The 19,800-nt window shown below is 61.4% G+C and overlaps 5 protein-coding genes across 6 annotated transcripts; 3 read left to right on the top strand and 2 right to left on the bottom strand.

Annotated features, from left to right (window-relative positions):
* Positions 1–369: 369 nt before the first annotated feature.
* On the bottom strand, positions 370–3,049 carry ACOT8 (acyl-CoA thioesterase 8). The gene is made up of 6 exons (XM_075108676.1): positions 2,756–3,049; positions 2,537–2,673; positions 1,876–2,101; positions 1,460–1,617; positions 870–1,061; positions 370–770 (listed from the first exon to the last, which is right to left on the bottom strand). The coding sequence occupies exons 1-6, from the start codon at positions 2,887–2,889 to the stop codon at positions 652–654; spliced, it is 966 nt and encodes a 321-aa protein (XP_074964777.1). The 5' UTR covers positions 2,890–3,049; the 3' UTR covers positions 370–651.
* A 76-nt stretch (positions 3,050–3,125) lies between these two features.
* ZSWIM3 (zinc finger SWIM-type containing 3) lies at positions 3,126–6,479 on the top strand. Its single transcript, XM_075108935.1, is given in 3 exon segments — positions 3,126–3,295; positions 4,584–5,044; positions 5,047–6,479. Coding segments are annotated over 3 exon segments (2,037 nt in total). The 5' UTR covers positions 3,126–3,140; the 3' UTR covers positions 6,468–6,479.
* An 18-nt stretch (positions 6,480–6,497) lies between these two features.
* Positions 6,498–8,813, top strand: ZSWIM1 (zinc finger SWIM-type containing 1). The gene is given in 3 exon segments (XM_075108936.1): positions 6,498–6,863; positions 7,062–8,219; positions 8,221–8,813. Coding segments are annotated over 3 exon segments (1,455 nt in total). The 5' UTR covers positions 6,498–6,717; the 3' UTR covers positions 8,372–8,813.
* A 2,008-nt stretch (positions 8,814–10,821) lies between these two features.
* NEURL2 (neuralized E3 ubiquitin protein ligase 2) lies at positions 10,822–14,398 on the bottom strand. The gene is made up of 2 exons (XM_075108934.1): positions 13,683–14,398; positions 10,822–11,249 (listed from the first exon to the last, which is right to left on the bottom strand). Exons 1-2 carry the CDS (start codon positions 14,362–14,364, stop codon positions 11,134–11,136), a joined length of 798 nt encoding a protein of 265 aa, XP_074965035.1. The 5' UTR covers positions 14,365–14,398; the 3' UTR covers positions 10,822–11,133.
* On the top strand, positions 12,399–19,523 carry CTSA (cathepsin A). 2 transcript variants are annotated; one of them, XM_075108933.1, is made up of 15 exons: positions 12,399–12,544; positions 15,161–15,321; positions 15,437–15,548; positions 15,671–15,721; positions 16,009–16,095; positions 16,200–16,355; positions 16,724–16,815; positions 17,143–17,227; positions 17,365–17,456; positions 17,673–17,751; positions 17,877–18,025; positions 18,099–18,174; positions 18,278–18,367; positions 18,517–18,618; positions 18,806–19,523. In XM_075108933.1, the coding sequence occupies exons 2-15, from the start codon at positions 15,161–15,163 to the stop codon at positions 18,887–18,889; spliced, it is 1,416 nt and encodes a 471-aa protein (XP_074965034.1). In that variant the 5' UTR covers positions 12,399–12,544; the 3' UTR covers positions 18,890–19,523. The 2 variants fall into 2 exon arrangements, with proteins under 2 accessions (XP_074965034.1, XP_074965033.1); XM_075108932.1 differs by lacking the exon at positions 12,399–12,544 and adding an exon at positions 14,911–15,016.
* The last annotated feature ends 277 nt before the right edge of the window (positions 19,524–19,800 follow it).

Here is a 19,800-nt window from a genome sequence, read left to right as displayed (position 1 = left end):
TGCCTGCTGCATCTGTTCAGCTTCACTTCCCCCAGGACACCATCAACGGGAAGCCTCAAGCTGCCCCCACCAAGGTGGGACATCCCCTTTCCCTGGCTCCCAGCGGCTGAGCCCCCTCCCAAGCCCAGCCCTGAGGACGAGGCCAAGGGTGAGCAGAAGCAGCGACTGGGCACAGGGAGGGCAGGAGAAGTGAGAAGGGGAAGCCACATGTGCCGCAGTAGCACTTTCCCCTCCTGTGACCAGCCTGTTGCGGGGGCAGAGCCAGCCCCCAGCACCCCTGCACTGCCCATCCTTCCCCTTCCAGGAGAGGCTCCCTTGAGTGAGCACAATCATGGGAGCTAAGGGGACAAACTCCAGGGGATGCAGCCCAGCTGTTCACCTGACGGCTTTATTTAAGACAGGTGAAGGGTGGTTGATAGTAGTGTGCGGTTACGTGCTCTGCAGCTGGCAGTCGGTCACAGCAGATGCCTCTGCAGGTCCCCATCTGTCGCAGAGGGCCTCTGGCACCAGCACTCCCCCAGTGCTGGATCCAACCTGGTCTCCTTTGAGGCTCCTTCCCGTTCCTGCCCAGGTCCGGCCTTGCTCGCATCTGTTTTGGTCTCAGGGTCCCTCCCTCACATACCTGAGCCCCAGCCCATGGGGGTTCCTCAGCTAGAGCTTGCTCTGGTTTGGTGTTTGCTCCACCCTGAACACTCCTTCCTGTGCACAGGTGACAGCCAGGACCCCATCTCTGCGCCACAGCCGTCCCTGCACCAGACCCCGGCACCCGCCTGTGGAGAGTGCCTGTCAGACCACAGCCCACTGCCCCCAGGGATGGGCATAGCTCACCTTTGCCACTCGGGTCCCCGGGGAACACAATGTGGACTCACCAGCCCATGGGCTCTCACACTCGTACAGCATCCAGTGGTCTGCTCGGAAGGGTGCGTGGAACCACATGGAATGGTCAAGGGATGCCATGAACTTGATGTGGTACTGCCGGTGCCTGAGCAAGGCTGTGCCCAGGAAGGCGTAGTCGGAGATGTAGGCAGCCACACAGCAGTGCACCTTCATGTCAGTCTCTCCTGCAAAGCAACCGGCATTGCCAGTCCCCTGCGGGGCGACCATGGGACAAGCCTGGCATGTAGCATGAGGCAAAGCCCCAGGAGCTCTGTTTCCCTGAGGGTCAGCTGCTGGCTGAGAAGAGCTAAGACGCTCTTTCAGACCTGCTCCCCTTGCTGTGCCCTCCCGGAAAAAGCCTGCTGTGGCTAAGCACAGCACACAGGCATTGCTTTATGCTCTGACACCCACACCCATATTTCAGCCTTGAAATCTCCAGGCTTCCCCACAGGCTTAGGGCATGGACAGCATCTGAATCACAACCCTCTCAGCCCACTCCATCACAAGTGTGCTTTACAGCGTGAGCTTGAGCCCAAGCCCTTGGCTCATGAGGCAGCTGGACCACCCTCCTGGAGGGACCCACCTATGTAGCCTCGTGCTCGCACCCAGAGGAGCTGCTTTGGCTCCTGTGGCTCCGAACAGAATATATCTGGTGGGTTCACGGGTTTAATATCAATTGGCACATCTTCAGCTTGAATCTTGTTGAGATGCTTTTTGTAATTCTCTGCCAAGTTAGGATTCCTGTAGACCAGCACAGAGAAGTGAGGTTAATGCCAGGCAGGCCAGGGACACATCCCATTGGCAGCAGCTTCAGCCCAGGGATCCAGGGCGCACAGAAAGGAACGAGAGGCACAGCTCCTGCCCTGCCCTTTGCTGCTTCTCTACTCTCCTCCCAGGCATATGAGGGAACTCTTCAGGCAGTCACCCCAATCCCTGTACCTCCCTAAGCCCCAGCTGCAGGGAAGAGTGCCCTTGGCATGCCCCTTCTGCCCTGCTCACTGCAAGAACTTCTGGATGAGCTCCTCTTGTGTCAGCAGCTCCTCAGGGGGCGGCACAGCAGGCATGGTGAACTGGTGCTGCACTGGGCTTTCCTGGGAGAGCTGGAAGGAGGCCTGGCAGGTGAAGATTGGCTTTCCATGCTGGATGGCCTTTACAGAACGAACAGAGAAGCTCTTCCCTGTTCGGGTCCGCTCCACCTTGTACAGCACCGGCACCTTGGGATCCCCTAAGACAGAAAAGGAATATTCTACCATTGAGCCACCACACACCACAGAAGGAACCTCACCTACAGAGGCTGAGCACTGGGGCTGGGCAGGATGACCCCACTGTACCCTGAGCTGGAGGGGCCAACTGCACCCTCTCCTTGCCATGTGGAGCTGGGATGGTGGCACCAGCTCACCTCTGTGGGCCTCAGCCCTGGCTTCCCCAGCCCCTCAGCTGCTGCATTCACTGCCTGGCCCCAGTCCCACCACAAATACCAGCACCCCCACCCCCTGCACCCCATCCCCCACATCAGCCTCCACACTCTACCCTCTGCCCCACCGCTGCCTCCTGGCCCCAGGCCCCCCACGGTCCTGAGATCAGTACCCCAGCACGCCACGGTCCCCGACCTGTTCCTGCCCCCGCAGCCCGGTTCCCCCCGGCCCGGCCCGGTTCCCACCTGCCCGCACGAAGTAACAGTGCAGCGAATGGACCTGTTCGTGGCGGCTGACGGCGCGGGCGGCGGCCACCAGGGCCTGGCCCACGATCTGCCCGCCGAAGAGGCGCTGCGTTGCGGGCACCCAGTGGTGCCGGCCCCTGCGGGGGGGAGAAGGCGGCGGCAGTGAGGGCGGCGGCGGGGAGGGCGGTCCAGTCCCCGCGGCCCAGTGCCCCCACGCACCTGAACAGGTCGATGTCCAGCCGCTCCAGGTTCAGCACGCTCGTGATCAGCACGCTGCGCAGGTCACCGGGCAGCGGCAGCCGCTCCGGCTCCGGCCGCCCGCCAGCCCCACCGGCGCCGCCCGGGGCCGCCATCTCCTCAGCGACCCGGAACCGGCGCCACTGACAACGGCAACATCCGGCCGCCCCGGCAGCGCCCGCCAGATGATTGGGCCGCCGAGCCGTCACTCACCCAGGTGGTGGACACACAACCCCCCCTAAAGCTCTGGGCTGGTTAGCTCGCCTCCTGCCAATCCGGAGAGAACGCTTCTGATTGGCCACTTTCAGAGTATGGGCGGTGTCCCATCTGGTTTCCCGGTGTCCCAGGGGCGGGCCTGGTCCCCGCCATGGAGCTGGGATCCTGCTTCAGGAGCTACGAGGACTTCAGGGAGTGTTTCTGCGCCTGCAGACTGGCGCAGGGGTGTCGGTACGGCCTGCGGAGCTGCGTCTCTGTTCGCTGCCACAACAGGCAGCACGGCACCGCCGTCCGCCAGGATGTCGTGTAAGGCCGCCCCCACCCCCAGTGCGCGGCCCTGCCGCCGCGGAGCTAGGCAGCCTCGGTGCCTCGCAGCAGCCGGTGCAGGGCTGGGCGCCTAGTCCCGGGACGCGGGGAGAGGGGGCGAGGGTTCCCCGGAGGACTCCCCAGGCGGTACCGGACACCGGCGAGAGCGCCCGGCCCGCGGCGGAGCGAGCTGCAGGCAGAGCCGTCAGCCAGCCCTCAGACCCCAAACCAGCGCTCTTAAGCAGGGCGTGAGCCCTTGTCTGCACCTGGTCGAACGCTTTTATAACCATTTTATTCTGTGACTTTGTTAGGGTTGATCCTGACAGCGTAGTACACCCGGGGAGAAGAATGCTGTTGGCTATGTCATGCACTTGCTCTTTTCATAGTCTCAGCTGTTCTCATGTCACTCGTACCTCACCCGTGACTGCCCAGCTGTGTCCCAGCGTCTCATTGTGCTCTGTCCCCTGACTAGCACTCTGACTGGCACTCCGCTCTCCGGTGTCTGCTGCTTAGCTCTGTTTTACTCTGCCGCTCTGTGCGACAAATCTCTCCACCTCTTGTAGCAAAACCTGTAGCCTTGATCTTTGAAACTGCTGGCGAACTACAATGCCCACCTCTATTCCCTCAGATAGCAGGATGCTAAATATTGGTGTCCTAGCTGCCTGTATCTCACCACAATGGAGAAGTGTTTTCAGTTTTCCCTCTCACAGTACTCGATTCTGTACCTTTTGCTTCTCTGAACAGGTCTAGTGATGCTGTGATGTCATGTCGTTTCTTCAGTGGGTATGTTCACGGGTTCAAAGGCTGCAAGGTCATTCTCCTGTTACACAAGTGCTCCCCTTGCCTTCTTAAAATATAATTTAATCTCATGCCTTGAAGCCTTTCCTGCTATGTTGTAGCCTGCTTCTCCAGGCGCAGAGGAGTTGCAGAAATGATATGTGCTGAAAGAGAGTAAGACACAAACACGCAGGTACCAAGTTTTATTGATGGCTTTGAGGTTTCTGGAGAGCAGAAGTAGAGGCACTGTTGGGAACAAGCACTGGGGCTGGTTTGTAGTATCAGGTCATGGCTGTTGTGACTCTTGGTTCCTTTGTTTCTCCTGTGTTTGTGCTTTCTTGCCCCAGGCTTTGCTGTGCAGACAGCCAACCTGCATGTCTGACTGGGATACGTGGGGATTTTTGTGCTCTCTAACTGAATATAGAGTTGGCATGCAAGAAAAGTCAAAACTAAATGCTGGCAGCCTACACCACCATTGCTTCCCCCGCTAATGCCTTCTCAACGTTTGCAGGTTCATGCAGGTGAAGTTTGGTTGTGCTCGGACCCAAAAATACAGCAAGAAGAGAAGGCAGCAGCCGCCCAGCTTGTGTCCGGTGTATTTTTTGTTGCAGTATAAGGAGGTCATAGACCAGCTTGTGATCAGTGAACTGAATAGCAACCATGTCCACACAGACTCAGTGTTTTCCCTGATCAGAGCCACCGCTGCGATGGCAAGTACTGCGGCACATGACGGCCCCGCAACAAAACTGCGTAAGCAGCGGCAGGCAGGTGGGACCGACCGCGGTGCTGCTATGGATGAGGACTCACATGTGGTCACAGGACAACTGGTGGACAGGGTGCCTGCTCTGTACTGGGCTCCCACGTTCCCTGAGGCAGTGAAGGAAAATGCCTCGGCCTCAGCTCTTGTCAGGTTTGCTGAGGTCATGAAAACTTTCCTGAGGGTGGACAGGGGGTCGCTGGCCTCAGTTAGCACAGACATGGCCTGGACAGACTCAGCTTCCAGACCAGCAAGACGAAGAGCTCATTTATGGAGCTCCCTGAGACCCTCCTGCTGCACAGGGTGCTGAGTAAGGGTGGACATGTGCTCTATGCCTTCCTTGTAGAGAGTAAGGAGCGAGTGGGGAGAGTGGTGCACTTGTCACTGCTGAAGGATGACACAGGGCACAGCATCAGGAAAATGCTGACAGTCTTCAAGGAGTTCAACCCCAAGTGGCAAAAGGTCCAGGTTGTTTTCACTGATGTGTCCTCCTTTCACAAAGCCGTCCTCTGCGAGCTATTTCCCTCTGCCCAGGTGCTCCTTTCTATCTATCACACTGTCCAATTGCTTGAGAAAAACATGAAGGAAGCAGAAATGTCCCCTTCCTTCAAGCAGAACTTGATGCTGGCCTTGCAGAAGGCTGTGTTTTCCCCTTCGGCTGCAAGTCTGGATGCCCTGTCCCAGCTGGTGAAGCGTGTGGTCAGCCTGGAGCTGTACAACTAACTGCAAGCCAACTGGTTCTCCTGCAAGCTGCTGTAGTGCATGCATGCAGAGAAAGGTCTGCACTCCTGCAGCATGCACATGGACAGCCTGGACCTCATCATGCACCAATTATCCAGTCTGTTCGGCCAGCAGCTGTCCTTGGAGGCGAGCGCTCTTTGTTTTCTGGAGTGTGCAGACTGCCTTGATTCTAGAGGCTTAGGAAGCCTGAACCAGAGTTTCTTGAGCACCAAGGAGGATGGTTGGAGCAGCCTCCAGGAGAAGCCATACATGTGTGTTGGAGCTGCGGCAGGACCAGGCTCTGTTTCTGGTGCTCTGCCTCTTGCTGAGTGCCCCAAGACCACTGGGCAGGCTGCTGCAGTGGGGATGGGCTGCTTGCTGGCCATGCTCTGGGAGACCTGTACGGACCTGGGCTTCTGGCTGTGCCTGAAGGAGTGGGAGGTGGTGCAGATGTCCAGCCAGCTGCTCAGCCCCAGGCCGGGCAGCCTTGTGGTTCAGCTGCTGGAAGGTGCGCACCGGGTGAGGCAGGACTGCTGGAGCTGCAGCTGCTGCTTCCACCGCCGCTACCGGCTCCCTTGCAGGCATGTCCTGGCCGTGCTGCAGGCGCATCGGAGGCGTGTGGAGGAGGGCATGGTGTGCAGGTGCTGGCAGAGGAGGTACCAGCAGCTCCCGGTCCCTGGGACGAGGTCGTCGGGCTCTGGCGGGTGCTCTGCGGGTGGCCGGCTAGAGGGCGGTGGGGAGCGAGGCTGGTCCCTCAGCCTAGAGCTGGCCAGCCTGCTGCTGCAGTGCGAGGGGGAGGAGCTGGAGGAGCGGAGCTCCGCGCTGGCAGCAATCCTGGCTGCCTGGGCCCGGTTACTGGGAGCGAGGAGCGGCTGGCCCCGCACTGCTCCGGCTAACGGGGGCACCGGGGAAACGTGACGTGTGATGGCGGAGGGGAGCTCCTGGCGGTCCCCGGCCCTCTGCCCGCAGCGGGCGGTGTATGGCGCAGGGTCCCAGCCCCCCGACGGGCCGGTACCGGCGGGTGGTGCCGTGGCCTCCAGGGGGCACCCCACGGTGATTGGTGGCGCTCCCGGAAGGGAGTGGAGCATGTCGGGATGCACTCCCCGGGACGGGAGCGGGGCATGCCGGGATATATCCCCCGGTAGCGGCACCCAACCGGGGCCTGGCGATGGCGCGTGCCTCGCTGGTCCCGGTCCGCGGCTCCCTGGTGCCCTACGAGCTGGGCGCGGGCGGCGGCATGGCCTCCTTCAGCTTCCAGAGCGCCGCCCGCTTCCCCGGTGCGGCGGGCGGGCCGGCGGAGCGGACGCTTTACGTCTTCCCGGCGGGCGGGCTGGCCGCGGCGCTGTGCGGCGGCACGGTCAGGGTGGTGCGTCTTGCCGTCCCGCGGGACGAGTCGGCGGGAAGCCTGTCCGGCATGTACGAGGCATTCAGGGCCTTCAACCCAGCGTCGGCCGAGACCCGGCTCCTCCTGGTGGGCCCCAGCCTCCCGCAGCCGCCGGCCCTTGCCCGGGCCTTCCCCAGGGCAGAGTTGCAGCTCTCTGTCTTCCACCTCTGCAAGAGCCTGCAGCAGCAGATCCAACAGCTGGCCTTGGAGGGCCGTGCCGAGCGCCTGGTCCTGGCTGCCCTGAGTGACACCATGTGCGCGGCCACCGAGCGCAGCCGCAGGAAGATGCATGGCCCCCTCAGGGACCTCATGACGCCAGACTTGCTGCCTCAGCTCCATCCTCGCTGGCTGCTCGACGAGGAGATCCAGGCTGTGCACAGGGAGAGGAGCTGGGGAGCGAGCAGTAACTACTTTTGGGACCTGGATATCGTTACCCAGGGGTTAAGCCAAGCTTTCAGCACTGGGCTTTCTCTGGAGAGCTGCATCACCTCCTTAGCCCAGCACTACCAAAAGTGTGTTTCTAAAAGCCCTCCTGATGCTGTGATGTTCTCTGCTCCGCATCCTGATTACTGTGGTGCTTGGGCAGCTCCCCAAAGCCTGCCTGCCTCAGGTCCACCTCCTGCCCCTCTGGTGTGCCAGGGTAAGCCATCTCAGAGCTCCATCCACGCCTCCCCCACCACAGCAGCAGCTCAGTGGCAGCCTCTCTCACAGCCGCTAACTGTCCCATAACTGCTCCAGACTGCCCTGGCAGCTCCTCAGCTCCCTGCGGCTCTTCAGCGTCAGCCTGAAATTACCCAGACTCTCCTCCAGAGTGAGCCCGTGAGCTCTCAGTCCTCATTAGACCCTTCATTTCTTGCGGCTAAACTGGAGGCCACAGAAAACTCAGAGGCTGACAGTGAGGAGGAGGTTAACCGAAGGACTGAAGAATGCATCAAGCAGTCTTTGAGTGATATTTGCATGGAGCCCGCTGCCAGGCTGTGCCTGAGCGAGCTTGCAGTGGTTCAGAAGTCCGTGCAGCTGATAGGTGCTGGGGAAGATGCTCTCAGCATACGGGTCCTGGAGGATGCCCACAGGGTGGACATAAAGGGCCTGAGCAGCTGCACTTGCCACTTCAGCCAGGTCTTCCGGCTGACCTGTCGGCACATCCTAGCTGTCCTGAATTTGGACAGGAAGACTTTGCAGCCAGAGATGCTCAGTAGACAGTGGTGGAAGGGATGTGATGCCTATCAGGTTGGGCAAGACAGTGCTGATGGCCTCTTGGAGGTCCTGAAGAGCTCCTGGAATGAGTCTGGATAAATCCCTGGTAGTGTTGTTCCTCACAGCAGAGATCAGGTGACTTCTCACCCACTGCAATGGGGAGGAGTTTGAGCACAGGTACAGGACCCTCTGGGAGCTGGCTGACAGCTGGATTGGGCCCTATGTCGAGGTGAAGCTCTAGCACCGAGCAGGAGCTGAGCTGGCTGCTCTGTGTGCAGGTCCTTGGGAGCAGCAGGGCAGCAGATGTGCAGGAGGCCTGTTCATTTCTCCACTGGTGTCCCGGTTTCCCCCTCTACTCCCCTCAGCCTGTCACACCCTCAGGGCTTGGCATGGAAGGGGTAGTTTGGGCCCTTTATCTGCCAAGCAATTGTTGCCTTTTGCACGAGGCAGCTGAGGAACCGGATTGGGAACTCAAGATAGCACTGGAATGGGTAACCAGACACTGACCTGGCTAACAGGAGATGTGGCTGGGAGCCAGCCACGGGTGGTGCGGCGTGGGAGGTGATGGTATAATAACATGTGACAAAATTATTTGATCTGTGGCCAGCGCCTGCAGGTCCTTCCAGCATCCAGCTGTGATGTGTTGTGCAACAAAGCCAATAAATTGGTGCTGTATCACTCCAGAGCTGCGTCTGTCTGTGTGCCAGCTGCAGCCGTCTCTCGTTGCTGGCAGGATGGGACAGGGGGGCTTGCTGAGCCTGTGAGATCAGGCAGGGCTTTGAACGTGCTTCCTGGTGGTCTTGCATTGTTGTGGTGCCCTCTGTTAGTGGAGTGAGCCTGTTAGGAGGCAGCAGATCCAGAGGGTGGCAATCTCTGCTGCTGGCAATGCAGCCCACGGTCTGGAGCAGAGGAGTTGTTTGTCTGGTTACAGCAGCTGCTCTCAATTCCTCAATTCCTCCCTCATCAACAGCTTGTGTGCTGGGGGAGGTGGGAGGGATGCTCGGGGTCACAGCAGTGCAAACAAAGCTGTGGTGAGGTGGAGAGCAAAGGCTTTAAATATGTGGGGTGGGGGAGGAAAAAATACCGAGAAGAACAAACAAGCCCTGGCCCTTGGGCGTTGCTCTTAGGCTGGATGAGCTCCCTGTTCCCCCTCGCCAGCAAGAGCAGCTCCAAAACCCATCACACTGGGACGTGGCAGGTTGCGTCCTGCAGAATGTGGTGGGGGGCGTTAGGAGACCTCGCTCATTGCTGTGGTTCAGTCACCATCAGTGTTTTCCCCAGTCAGTGCTTCCTTTGTTAACACTGGTTCTGGTAGAGTTGGCCTGTCACAGGTGTAGGACTGCTGCGTGGTTGGGGATTTCCTCTTGATTGAGGGTTTTGTAACATTATCTGATACTATCAAATCTCTCTAGCTAAATATAGTGTCGTGTTTCCTGAAACACCTTTCTGTAAACTGGAGCTGCTTCTTTCACCCCTCAGCTGTGCTGTAGAAGAGGCCTGGAAAGCCCTGCCTGCTAGCCCCCTTGCTGTCTCTCTTCCTGGTGTGTGTGGGCACCCCTCTGATTTTTGGAGGGCTCTTTTCTCTGCCTCTTGCTCTGTGCAGCTCTGACACTGCCTCCCTTGCCAGCCCAGCACAGGGTCTGCAGGAATGCCAGCTGCCATCCCCACCAGCTAGAGGATGAGGGGTCTGGAGGAGGGCCCAGTGCCAGCTCCTGGAGCTGGGGAGCACTGGGCTCTCCTCCCCAGCTGGTGAGGTGGGGTAGCTGGACGCTGTGCTGGGTTGCCGTGACTGGCTCTGTGGCCACAGACACATGCCTGAGCAACAGCCACTGCCAGCGCAGCTCCATGGGTGCTGCGGGTTTCCCTCTGGCGTCAGCCTCATCCACCTCCCTGCTGGAAGCACAGGAAATAACTCATCCCTGCTCTCGGGGTAAACATCTTTCCCAAGAGTAAAACTGCCCGGCCAGGACAAGCCGGTTGTAATTTACCCTCTGTTTGGGGATTGGGCTGTGCCCTCCTGCATTCTGCCCAGCCCTCACTCTGATCCACCCAGCCGATCCCAGCTTTGTTCCTGGGCCACAGACAGGTCCTGAGCCCAGGAGGGCTAAGGGCTATGCTCATGGGCCTGACTTTGTTCCTTGCTGGAGGGCAAACTGCTCCCAGAAGTGGCTCCCGAAGTATGGTGGGGGGGGGGTCCCAGCCCCGTCCTAGCCCTGCAAGCCCTCCTTTGACAAGACTCTTCCCACCTTACTGGAACACAGCTACCCTGAAACTCCTTGCAGCCACGTGAAATGCCCTGACATGGAAGGGGAAGAAAGTCCCCTTGGCTGAGGACTAAAAACCCATAGTAGTGGCTTCCTCTCCAGGACGGGAGCTGGGAAGCACACCAGCTCACAGAGCTGCTGAGCACTGGCCTTTCCCTGTCAAGGACTGTCCTGGCGCCAGGCACATGCCAAGGGCTCATCGCACAGGGCACCAATCCCACCGGTGGGGCTGGGTCCCCCGACTGCAGGGGCTCGGTGTGTCCCGCAGTGCCCACCTCAGCCAGCCTGGGTCCACCAGCATCCCAGTGCAGGCAGCGCCAGCGCTTAACACAGCCATTATGGTAACAGCCCTGGAGTGGGTTGGGCAGCAATCCCCACTCCCCCTGCATTGCTCTGTGTGCCAGCACTCCCACAGCACACTCGCTTTCTGGCTGGAAGTGCTTTATTGATCACTCTGCCCTGTGCCACCCTCCTACCTGTTGCACCAGCCCTGCTGCACCCATCTCCATGTGTGAAGTCCCTCTGATGCTCTGCCACACTGCCCATGCTCTCGCATCAGCCCTTTGGCAGCACTTGCCATGCATGCAGTTGCCATGGGGGCAAGGGGGGCTATGTGCTGATGGGCCCTGGGAGGTGGAGAGGGCAGCTGGGGGCACAGATCCTGCCCAGGCAGCCAGCCGGCCAACACTGGTGGGGCTGTTGGTGTGGTGGGCAGCCTGGGGTTAGCACCCTTGACACCTCACTCGTGTTTGCAGAAGCTCTTCAGTGTTGGAGGCAGGTCCAGGCCATCGATGGCCAGGCGGTGGACAACATGCTTCTGGATGACTAGCCGGCAGAGGGTCTGCAGGGAGGGAACTGGAAGAGAAAGCAAAGGAGCGGCTGAGCTGGCTGAGTAGACTGAGAGCAATGAATGGCAAGAGTGAGAGCAGACGGTATGGAGGAGATGGGTCCTAAGGCTCCCCAGAGGCACCACGTTTTAGGGCAGTGGTAGGTGAGGTTGGTCTGCAGCAGGAGCAGGCATTGTCCTGCCCTGGGCTTGAGCCGGCTGTGCAGGAGAGCCAGTGCCAAGGTGCTCCAGCTGGGACAGGAGCCTGAGTACCCAGAGCTGTGAAGCTCTTCCCATTACTGGGAGGAAGGTTGGGAGGACAGTTACATGCCCAAGTCATGTGTTATTGTGTCTGGTTTGCATTTGTTTTCTCTGGGGCAGTCAAGCAGCTCCCCAGGGTCTCACATGTTCACACTGCGCTTTCCTTTCATCCCGCTGCCCTGGTGTGCTTCCACCAGTGCCAGTGCCAGGCTGCTGGGTGGGCACCCACAGGCCGGGGCTGCACTGCCTGCAGAGACAGCTCCAGTGATGCCTTTGGGACAACCATCTTCTGAGCCGTTCCCGTGGCCACCCACGTGGGTTCTGCCTGCTTCCTGCTCCTGTGACACGTGCTCCTGTGGGATTCCTTTCAGGAGCCCTTGGTGGCTCCGCGGCGTGGGTGCAATTAGCTGCGGCCAGTGCTCTCCTCAGATTTTAAATGAGAGCTGACTCAGGCACAGCCTGTGGTCCTTGGCTCATCCACTGCCTCCAAGAGCCACAAAAGAGGAGAGCACCCCAGGGCATCACACTCAGCCAGAGAGTAGCCACAGGTGGGACCCAGCCGTTTTGCCTGCAGGTGGCCGAGCACCTCTCTGGCTTCGGGGTTGGTGCCTCCAGGGGCTTGCGCCAGCACTGGGCAGAGCAGACCTGTGCTGAGCACGACCACGCTGTGCCCAGCAGGCTCCCAACCTTGGGGCTGTTTTGGATTGCTGGAGTGCTTATCTCCACCTTGGTAGCGCAGGGCTGCGTCGTGCCGAGTGCTGGGTGAAAAGTGGCAGATGCCCTTTGCCTCTCCTGCTCCCTGCCCTCCCTGTGCCACATCGCATGTGGCCCACTGCTGACTTCTGGTTTTCGCTTCACCAGCCAGGCCCCAGCCAGGAACAGAACCGCACTGAGACTGATTTTTAAACCCTACGGAAGTGTTGCAAAAACCGGAGCTAGTGAAATCTTTGTTAAGGGCAGGAAGCCAGATTGTCCTCCTGCAGCGGTGCCTGCACCAGCTGTGGCACATGCAGAGACCTGTGAGCAGCCTGTGGCAAGGCAGGAGGGGACAGCTCTCCCAGAGGTATGTGCTGCCAGTAAGAGTCCCTTGCGAGCAGCCAGGGATGGTGCCCCCGAGGCGGCTCAGTAGCCTCCCGCAGCGTGCTCCAACCAGTTGCCCTCAGCACGCTTCCGGGGCAGGGGGGCCTGGGCAGCCAGGCACATTTAACCTCCCTCTTTGGATAATCCAGCTCATAGCAGCTGGCAGGGAGAATCCTAGATTTCATCCTTGAGACAGAAGGAGCTGAACTTTGCGCTGAGAGAAGTGGTGGCTCCCAGCGGTTGGGAGCAGCCAGCACCTTGGCCATCAGGTCCGGGCTCGTTTCTGTCTGTGGCCTTGCACCCAGGGTGCAGACAGTGAAATATCCCACTGATTAATGCAAAGGTGGCATGGCAGTGTGACCCAGGCACTAGCTCTCCTTCGGGCTCTCCTCTTGCCTAATCCTCAGCATCTGCTGATTTTTCCAGTATGGTGTTAATTAGCACTTATTAACTGACTCCTCACAAGACCCAGAAACCAGCACCAGTCTTCCCAGCCCCTCCCCAGCTGGCTGAGGGATGCCTGATATTTCCCAACCTCCAAGGGCATCATGGGATGTCTGCTCAGGGCACCCCGCAGCCGGGGCATGCAGCAGATGTGGGGGCATGGCTTGCATGCCAGGGTGGGCAGAAGGGCACAGCCAGATGTTTTGATGCCAAGCCAGGATGTTGCTTGGCTCTGGGCTACCACGTGCTCATGGGGTGGGCATGGTGAGGGCTTGCTGGCCCCTGAGCAGCAGCTCTGTGAGCACCGATGTTGGGCTCTGGTCAGGGGCGTCTGGCTGGCTGGGGATGGGCGTGGCACTGTGGGGGTCTGGGGCAGCCCAGAACACCTGCCCCCATTGCTCTGCTTGGGAAGGGTGACCAGGCTGGGCACTGCCCCAGCTCTGCTGCTGGGAGCTGATGTGAGCTCTCCCCTGGCCCAGCCCTGTGTGGCAGTGTGGGATCTCGCCCACGCTCTGCAGGGGCCAGGGACTCTCCTGTGGCCTTTACCCCACGTCCTTCTGCCCTGTGGCACGCTCTGATGCTCCCACTGTTGGGGATCATGGGTTGACCCCACCAGACACCCCCCGCAGGCTGCTGGCCCATGCAGGACATGCCGCAGGGAGAGGGCAGGTACCTACAGCCATATTCCACTGGGATGACCCGGACACTCTTGGTGGAGGCAAAGACGTCGACCACGGCGTAGAGCGGGCGCGTAGTGGGCAGGTGCCTGGCGCTCGGCCCCATGTCCTCTCCATTGATGACGATGTGCATGTCGGCAGTGCCATCAGGCTGTGGGGCGTACAGCACACCGATCCGGCTGCGCCGGGCGGTTGCAGGCAGAATGTTCATCTTGTACAGGTCATCCAGGATGTGGCTGTAGCGCCCTGGCCTGCTGCGTCCCACCAGTGTGTCACGGGGGATCCTCACCTGCTCGATCAGCAGGAAGGGCTCCCATGGGAGGCCCCGCGCCTGCACCGGTGCCTCCTCCCCATCCACCGCCACACGGTTGTGGCTCCGGGTGATAGCAAACACCCAGGTGTCCCCCATGTTGACCAGGTCCGGGAGCGAGTACTCAGGCACCACCCTCAAGGTCTGGGGGTCGTGGGCTGTCAGCCCCACACGCAGATGCCCACACCAGCCCAGCTCCTTCTCCTCGATCTCCACCAGGAATATCTGCCCGGGCGCCAGTGGCTCCTGGCTGAAGCAGAGCCCATTGGCGAAGCTCTCCACCCGGGTGGCCCGCGTACGCGAGGCATCCAGGCGGACGTTGGCCCCGTGGACACGGTGGAAGCGTGTGGCGAGGCAGCACCGGGCAGCCATTGCTGCCACCGCTATTTTTAACTGTCCCCGTCACAGCTGCGAGGTGGTGACAGTCCCTCTGGGCCGGGACAGCTGGGGTGGCTCAGAGGGGTCCTAGTGCCACGGGGCGGGGGCGGGAGGGGACCCTGCGTCTGCCGGGACACAGCCGGGCCCCACCGGGGCCTGCAGGCGACACACGCAGTGCCTGCCTGGTGCCGCCCATCCATGCTTGGGTGCTTGGATGGGCCCAGTGGCAGCCAGGTGTAACCGGTGGTGCCCGGTGGCACCGGGCAGCGCCTGGCAGTGCCCACCCGTGCCCGGCGGTGCCCATCAGGGGCCGCACCCCCGCCGCCGGTTGCCGCCGTCGTGCCCACTGAGGGCTCCCACCGGGACCGACTCTCCCCTCCCTCCCGTTCCAGGGCTCCTGTGTGGCGGCCCGGGGCAGGACATGGCATGGCGCCAGGAGCGGGGATCCCCCGCCCCGGTCGGTACCGGAGCCGGTCCCACGTGCGGGAACGGGGCCGGTGCCGGTTGCCCCCCCGCCCCCCCGGGCGTTGATTGGCTGCCGTGAGGCCCCGCCCCCCCGCTCACGTGAGCACCGCAGGTCATATGGGCGGGTGTCATGTGCCGGCTGGGATCGCCGCCTGCGGGAGCCGCGCGGGGAGCGGCCGGGGTCAGCGGGGCGGGACGGAAGGGGGGCCGGGGGGCGGCGTGGGGGGATCGGATCGGGCCGTGCTGGGGCAGCCGTGGGGCGCTGCTGGGACCGCGGCCGTTCCTGATGAGCAGCGCCCCGACCTCCCCTCCCGTTCCCCCGTAGATGGGGCCGGTGCTGCTGTATGCGCTGCTGTTGCTGGGGCTGAGCCTGGCCGCCCCCCCGGACCACGAGGTGACCTTCCTGCCCGGGCTGGCCAAGCAGCCCTCCTTCCGGCACTTCTCTGGCTACCTCTGCGCTGGGCCGGGCAAGCACCTGCACTACTGGTACGTGGGGCCGCGCTGGTACTGGTGCCGGTGCCATGCTGGTGCCGGGATGTGCCCCGAGCAGCCGGGGCAGGGTCCTGGCTGGGTGCCGGGTACTGACAGCCTGTGTCCGCAGGTTTGTGGAGGCCCAGGGCAACCCCCAGAGCAGCCCCCTGGTGCTGTGGCTGAATGGGGGCCCTGGCTGCAGCTCCATGGAGGGCTTCCTGAAGGAGCACGGCCCCTTCCTGGTCAGTAGTCACAGCCGTCCCGTGGCTCGGAGCTTCTGGGGGCTGGCAGGCTGTGTGGTCTGAGCCGTCCTGCTGGGGCCAGCCTGGTTGTGCCGATCAGTCACTACCTTCTGCTTCCCCAGATCCAGCCTGACGGGGTCACGCTGAAGTACAACGACTATGCCTGGAACAAGGTACGGGTGTAGGCGCTGCAGCCCTCCATGGCTGTGGGGAGAGGGTGGCCCCGAGCCCGTTCCTCTTGCCCTCTCCATGGAGCCAAGCCTCCCGCAGGCCTCCCTGCCCCACACATCCTGCTCTTGAGTATGCTGTCGCGCAGGGCAGGAATATGGCTCCCCCAGCACAGCCCTGGGGCAGGCCGGGCACCCACGGGTGCTGCCTCCGGTGAGGCCAGTGGCCCTCTGCCCCACTGAGCCGGGAGGGGTGTCTCCCCTGATCTCCAGCTCCTCTGCTGTCCCTGCAGATTGCCAACGTGCTCTACCTAGAGTCCCCTGCTGGTGTCGGCTTCTCCTACTCTGAGGACAAGAAATATGCCACGAATGACACTGAGGCGAGTGAGCCGGGCTGCTGGGAGGGACCTGCCTCCTGTCTGCCCCGGCCTGGGCGCTGGCAGTGCTGCCTTGTCGCCTGACCCCTGCCTCCTTCTGCCTGCAGGTCGCTCACAACAACTACCTGGCTCTGAAGGATTTTCTCCGGCTCTTTCCTGAGTATGCCAAGAATGACCTCTTCCTCACAGGGGAGAGCTACGGCGGGGTCTACATCCCTACACTGGCAGAATGGGTGATGCAGGACCCCAGCCTCAACCTGAAGGTGAGCGGCTGGGCTCTGCTGCCAGCCCGGGCTGAGCTGGGGAGCAGAGGGCTTGGCACAACCTCACTGGGGCTCTCGCGCGGTAGCGGGGTGGGGACTGGCAGCGTAGCAGTGTGCGGGGCCCTCTCTGGGGTGTAGGGCAGGTCTGTCCCCGCAGCCTTTCATCTTCTCCTGGGGTGCTTGGCAGTGGCTGCTGGCGGACGTGTCTGTCCATGCCGAGGGGGACCAGGGGGAGCGTTCTCGGACACCCCCAGTCCTTCCTGTTCCCTCCGTGGAGTAAACAGTGCTACATCTGCTTCCTGCCTGCTGCTGTGGCTGCCCTGTGGGGAACTGGAACACAACAGAGTTGTTTTCTTCTTTCCTTGCAGGGAATCGCCGTGGGAAATGGCCTGTCCTCCTACGAGATCAATGACAACTCCCTGGTTTACTTTGCCTATTACCACGGCCTGCTGGGGACAGAGTAAGAGGAGGGGAAGTGCTGCCGCTAGACGCACTGTCCCTGTGCAAGCAGAACATGGGCACGGCCTGTGACAGGGCTGGCTGGGTTGGTGGTGTTGCGGGACAAGGGAAGCTCCTGGCCTTATTTGGGCCAGGAGCCAGGCTGTGGAGATGGCCCCTCATCCTGGGTAGCTCCTGTGGGCATATTTGTTCATGGGGCCCGCAGGGCACTGGGCTGAGCCACGTGCTGTGCGGCCTCTGGGCAGGGTGGCTGTGGCCATGGCCGCTGGCTTTCTGTTGGTGTTGCCATCTGGGAAGTGCAGGCCAATCCCCTAGTCTCTGCCCACAGGCTGTGGAGGGACTTGCAGGCCTTTTGCTGCTCACAAGGAAAGTGCAACTTCCACGATAACTCCAACTTGAACTGCACGCTCAAGGTGAGGGGAGCCTGAGCCCCTGCACACATGCCCAGTGCTGGTGTCTGTGAGCAGCACCCACCCACCTGGCTCTGAATGGGCCCATGGTCCCTCAAGCATCCTGCTGAGTCCCAAACCCTTCTTGTGGCTTGTTGCAGATGGGGGAGATGATTCGGATTGTAGAGGAGTCCGGCCTCAACATCTACAACCTCTATGCCCCGTGCGATGGTGGTGTCCCTGGGACCGTGAGGTGAGAGTGGCCCCAAGGGAGACAGGTCTCCAGGCACTGGCTTGCTTTGGTTTGCAGCATGTGAGGTCCCGGCTGGCAGATGGATGTGGTGGGCTGGGCAGGGGGTCTGTCTAGGACAGGTAGACTGCGGCTGCAGTTGAGGACTCCCCAGGGAGGACTCTGAGCCCTTGTTCCTCCAGAGCTTTCAGCCTGTCCCTGTGCTCGTTCCGGTTGCAGGTATGAGGGTGACTATCTCATCACACATGACCTGGGCAACTCCTTCATCCAGATGCCGATGAGGTTCTCCTGGCGGCAGGTGAGCCCGGGTGCCTGTGCCACCAGGCTGCGAGCATCCTCTGCCTGGCCAGCAGTGCTGCCTGTGGGCAGGAGAGGGCACCACCAGGTGCTGCTGTGGCAGGGACTCTCCCAACTCTGTCCCAGAACCTGTTCCGGATGCCGGTGGCCCGGAATAAGGTCCGGATGGACCCTCCCTGCACAAACTCTACAGCCCTCAGCGTGTATCTGAACTCCCCAGAGGTGAGGAAGGCTATCCACATCTCCCCCAGTGCCCCGGAATGGCAGGTGTGCAGGTGAGCAAGCTCCAGGCAGGGAGGGTCCGCCGCAGGCCTGAGCAGCCATGTGACATTGACACTTCCTCTGCAGCTTCGAGGTGAACCACAGCTACAAGCGCCTGTACATGCAGATGAATGACCAGTACCTGAAGCTGCTTGGAGCCACGGTGCATTTGGGGGAACCCACCAGGCCCTGGGACTGGCTCTGCCAAGCCCTGCCTTGCTGGGGCTGCAGCCCTGCGAAATGCTCACCCTCCTTCTGCCCTGCAGAAATACCGGATCCTAGTGTACAACGGGGATGTCGACATGGCCTGTAACTTCCTTGGGGATGAATGGTTTGTGGACTCCCTGTGCCAGAAGGTAAATGGGCAGGGGCTGGGGCAGGCCAGTCATCAGCTCTGAGCTGTGCAGTCAGCTGCGTGCCAGGGCTGGTTGCAGCAAGAGCGTGGGCAGGGGTGGCCACCTACCTGGGGCAGCTGGGGCACTGAGGGCGCTGCTGCCGGTCCCAGGTGCAGGTGGCTCGTCGGCCCTGGCTCTACACTGAAGGAGGCGAGAACCAGATCGGGGGCTTTGTGAAGGAATTTACCAACATCGCCTTCCTCACTGTCAAGGTAGGGCTGAGGGGGCTCTGGGGAACAGGGCTGCTGGCCACGATGCAGGCAGGCATGCCAGGTGCCGGAGCTGTGGTTGGAGTGGGGCGGCACTGGCTGGGCTGCAGGGACCCTGGGGCTGGAGGTGCTCACAGGGCAGCAGCAGCCCCACGGCCGGCACTGACCTGCTGCTGCCTGTTTTCTGCAGGGAGCCGGCCACATGGTGCCCACAGACCGGCCGCTTGCTGCCTTTACCGTGTTCAGCCGCTTCATTAACAATGAGCCTTACTAGTAGCTGTGGAGGCAGCACCTGGTGCCCCGGCTGCCCTTACCACCCATCACCTCCTGCACAGCCCATCCTTGCTGCTGCTCAGCTGCACCCGGGCTCCCTGTGCCATGAAACGAGTCATTCCTGCAGCCGGTGGGGCTTCCCGCTCCAGCCCAGGAGCTCTGCCCAGCCATGCAGGATGGTGCCTGGCTGGACAGGGTGGAGGATGGGGCTGCCTGTGGTGGCTGGAGGGTGAGGAGTCCCCAGGGGCTCTGGCCTTGCTGGGTGAGGAGTCGTGCCCCTGCTGCAGCCTCCTCCTCACTTGTGGCTTCCTGTCTCGCCTCCTCCTTGTCTGGGGAGGCAGCTACTTCCCCCCTAGGAAGGGAGGAGTCCCCACCACTTCCCCTCTAACCCACAGCCCCTGCACGCACACAGCCCACGGCAGGCTCTGAGGCAGCTGCCCCCTGCTAGGAAAGCACAGTTCACATGGTGGCTGCGGGCTACTGGGCACTGCTCCTGCACAGACTTTCTGCTCCCCTCCAAACTGCTCCTACGTCTGATCCTGGTGAAAGGAGGCTTACCTGAAGACAATCCCACTGCCACTCACTGCCTGGGGCAGTGCTTCTGGGAACTCGCAATAAACTCTGTGAACAAGGTGGTTCTGTGCCTCATTGCCCAGCTCCTTGCACACTGCTCTGCTACCCCCACCTTGCTTTCCTTTTCTCTCTGAGGACCACTACATGCCAAGGATTCTGCTGAGGTGAGTGCTGCCACGCCGTGCTGGGGAGCCAGGGCCTGAGGCCTGCACCCCCCTCTCTGCAGGGTGTCAGGGAGGCCTGGAAACAAGCCACCCACCAGAGCAGGGGAAGTGCAGTTGTTCTGAGCCCCTCCGCTGCTGCTCTGAGCTGTGTCTGCCTCCCAAGTACCTGAGCTGG

The sequence above is a fragment of the Phalacrocorax aristotelis genome, chromosome 13, assembly GCF_949628215.1.
Source record: "Phalacrocorax aristotelis chromosome 13, bGulAri2.1, whole genome shotgun sequence".
In the NCBI taxonomy this organism is placed as follows: Eukaryota; Metazoa; Chordata; class Aves; order Suliformes; family Phalacrocoracidae; genus Phalacrocorax; species Phalacrocorax aristotelis.
This window is presented reverse-complemented; position numbering and strand designations above follow the sequence as displayed.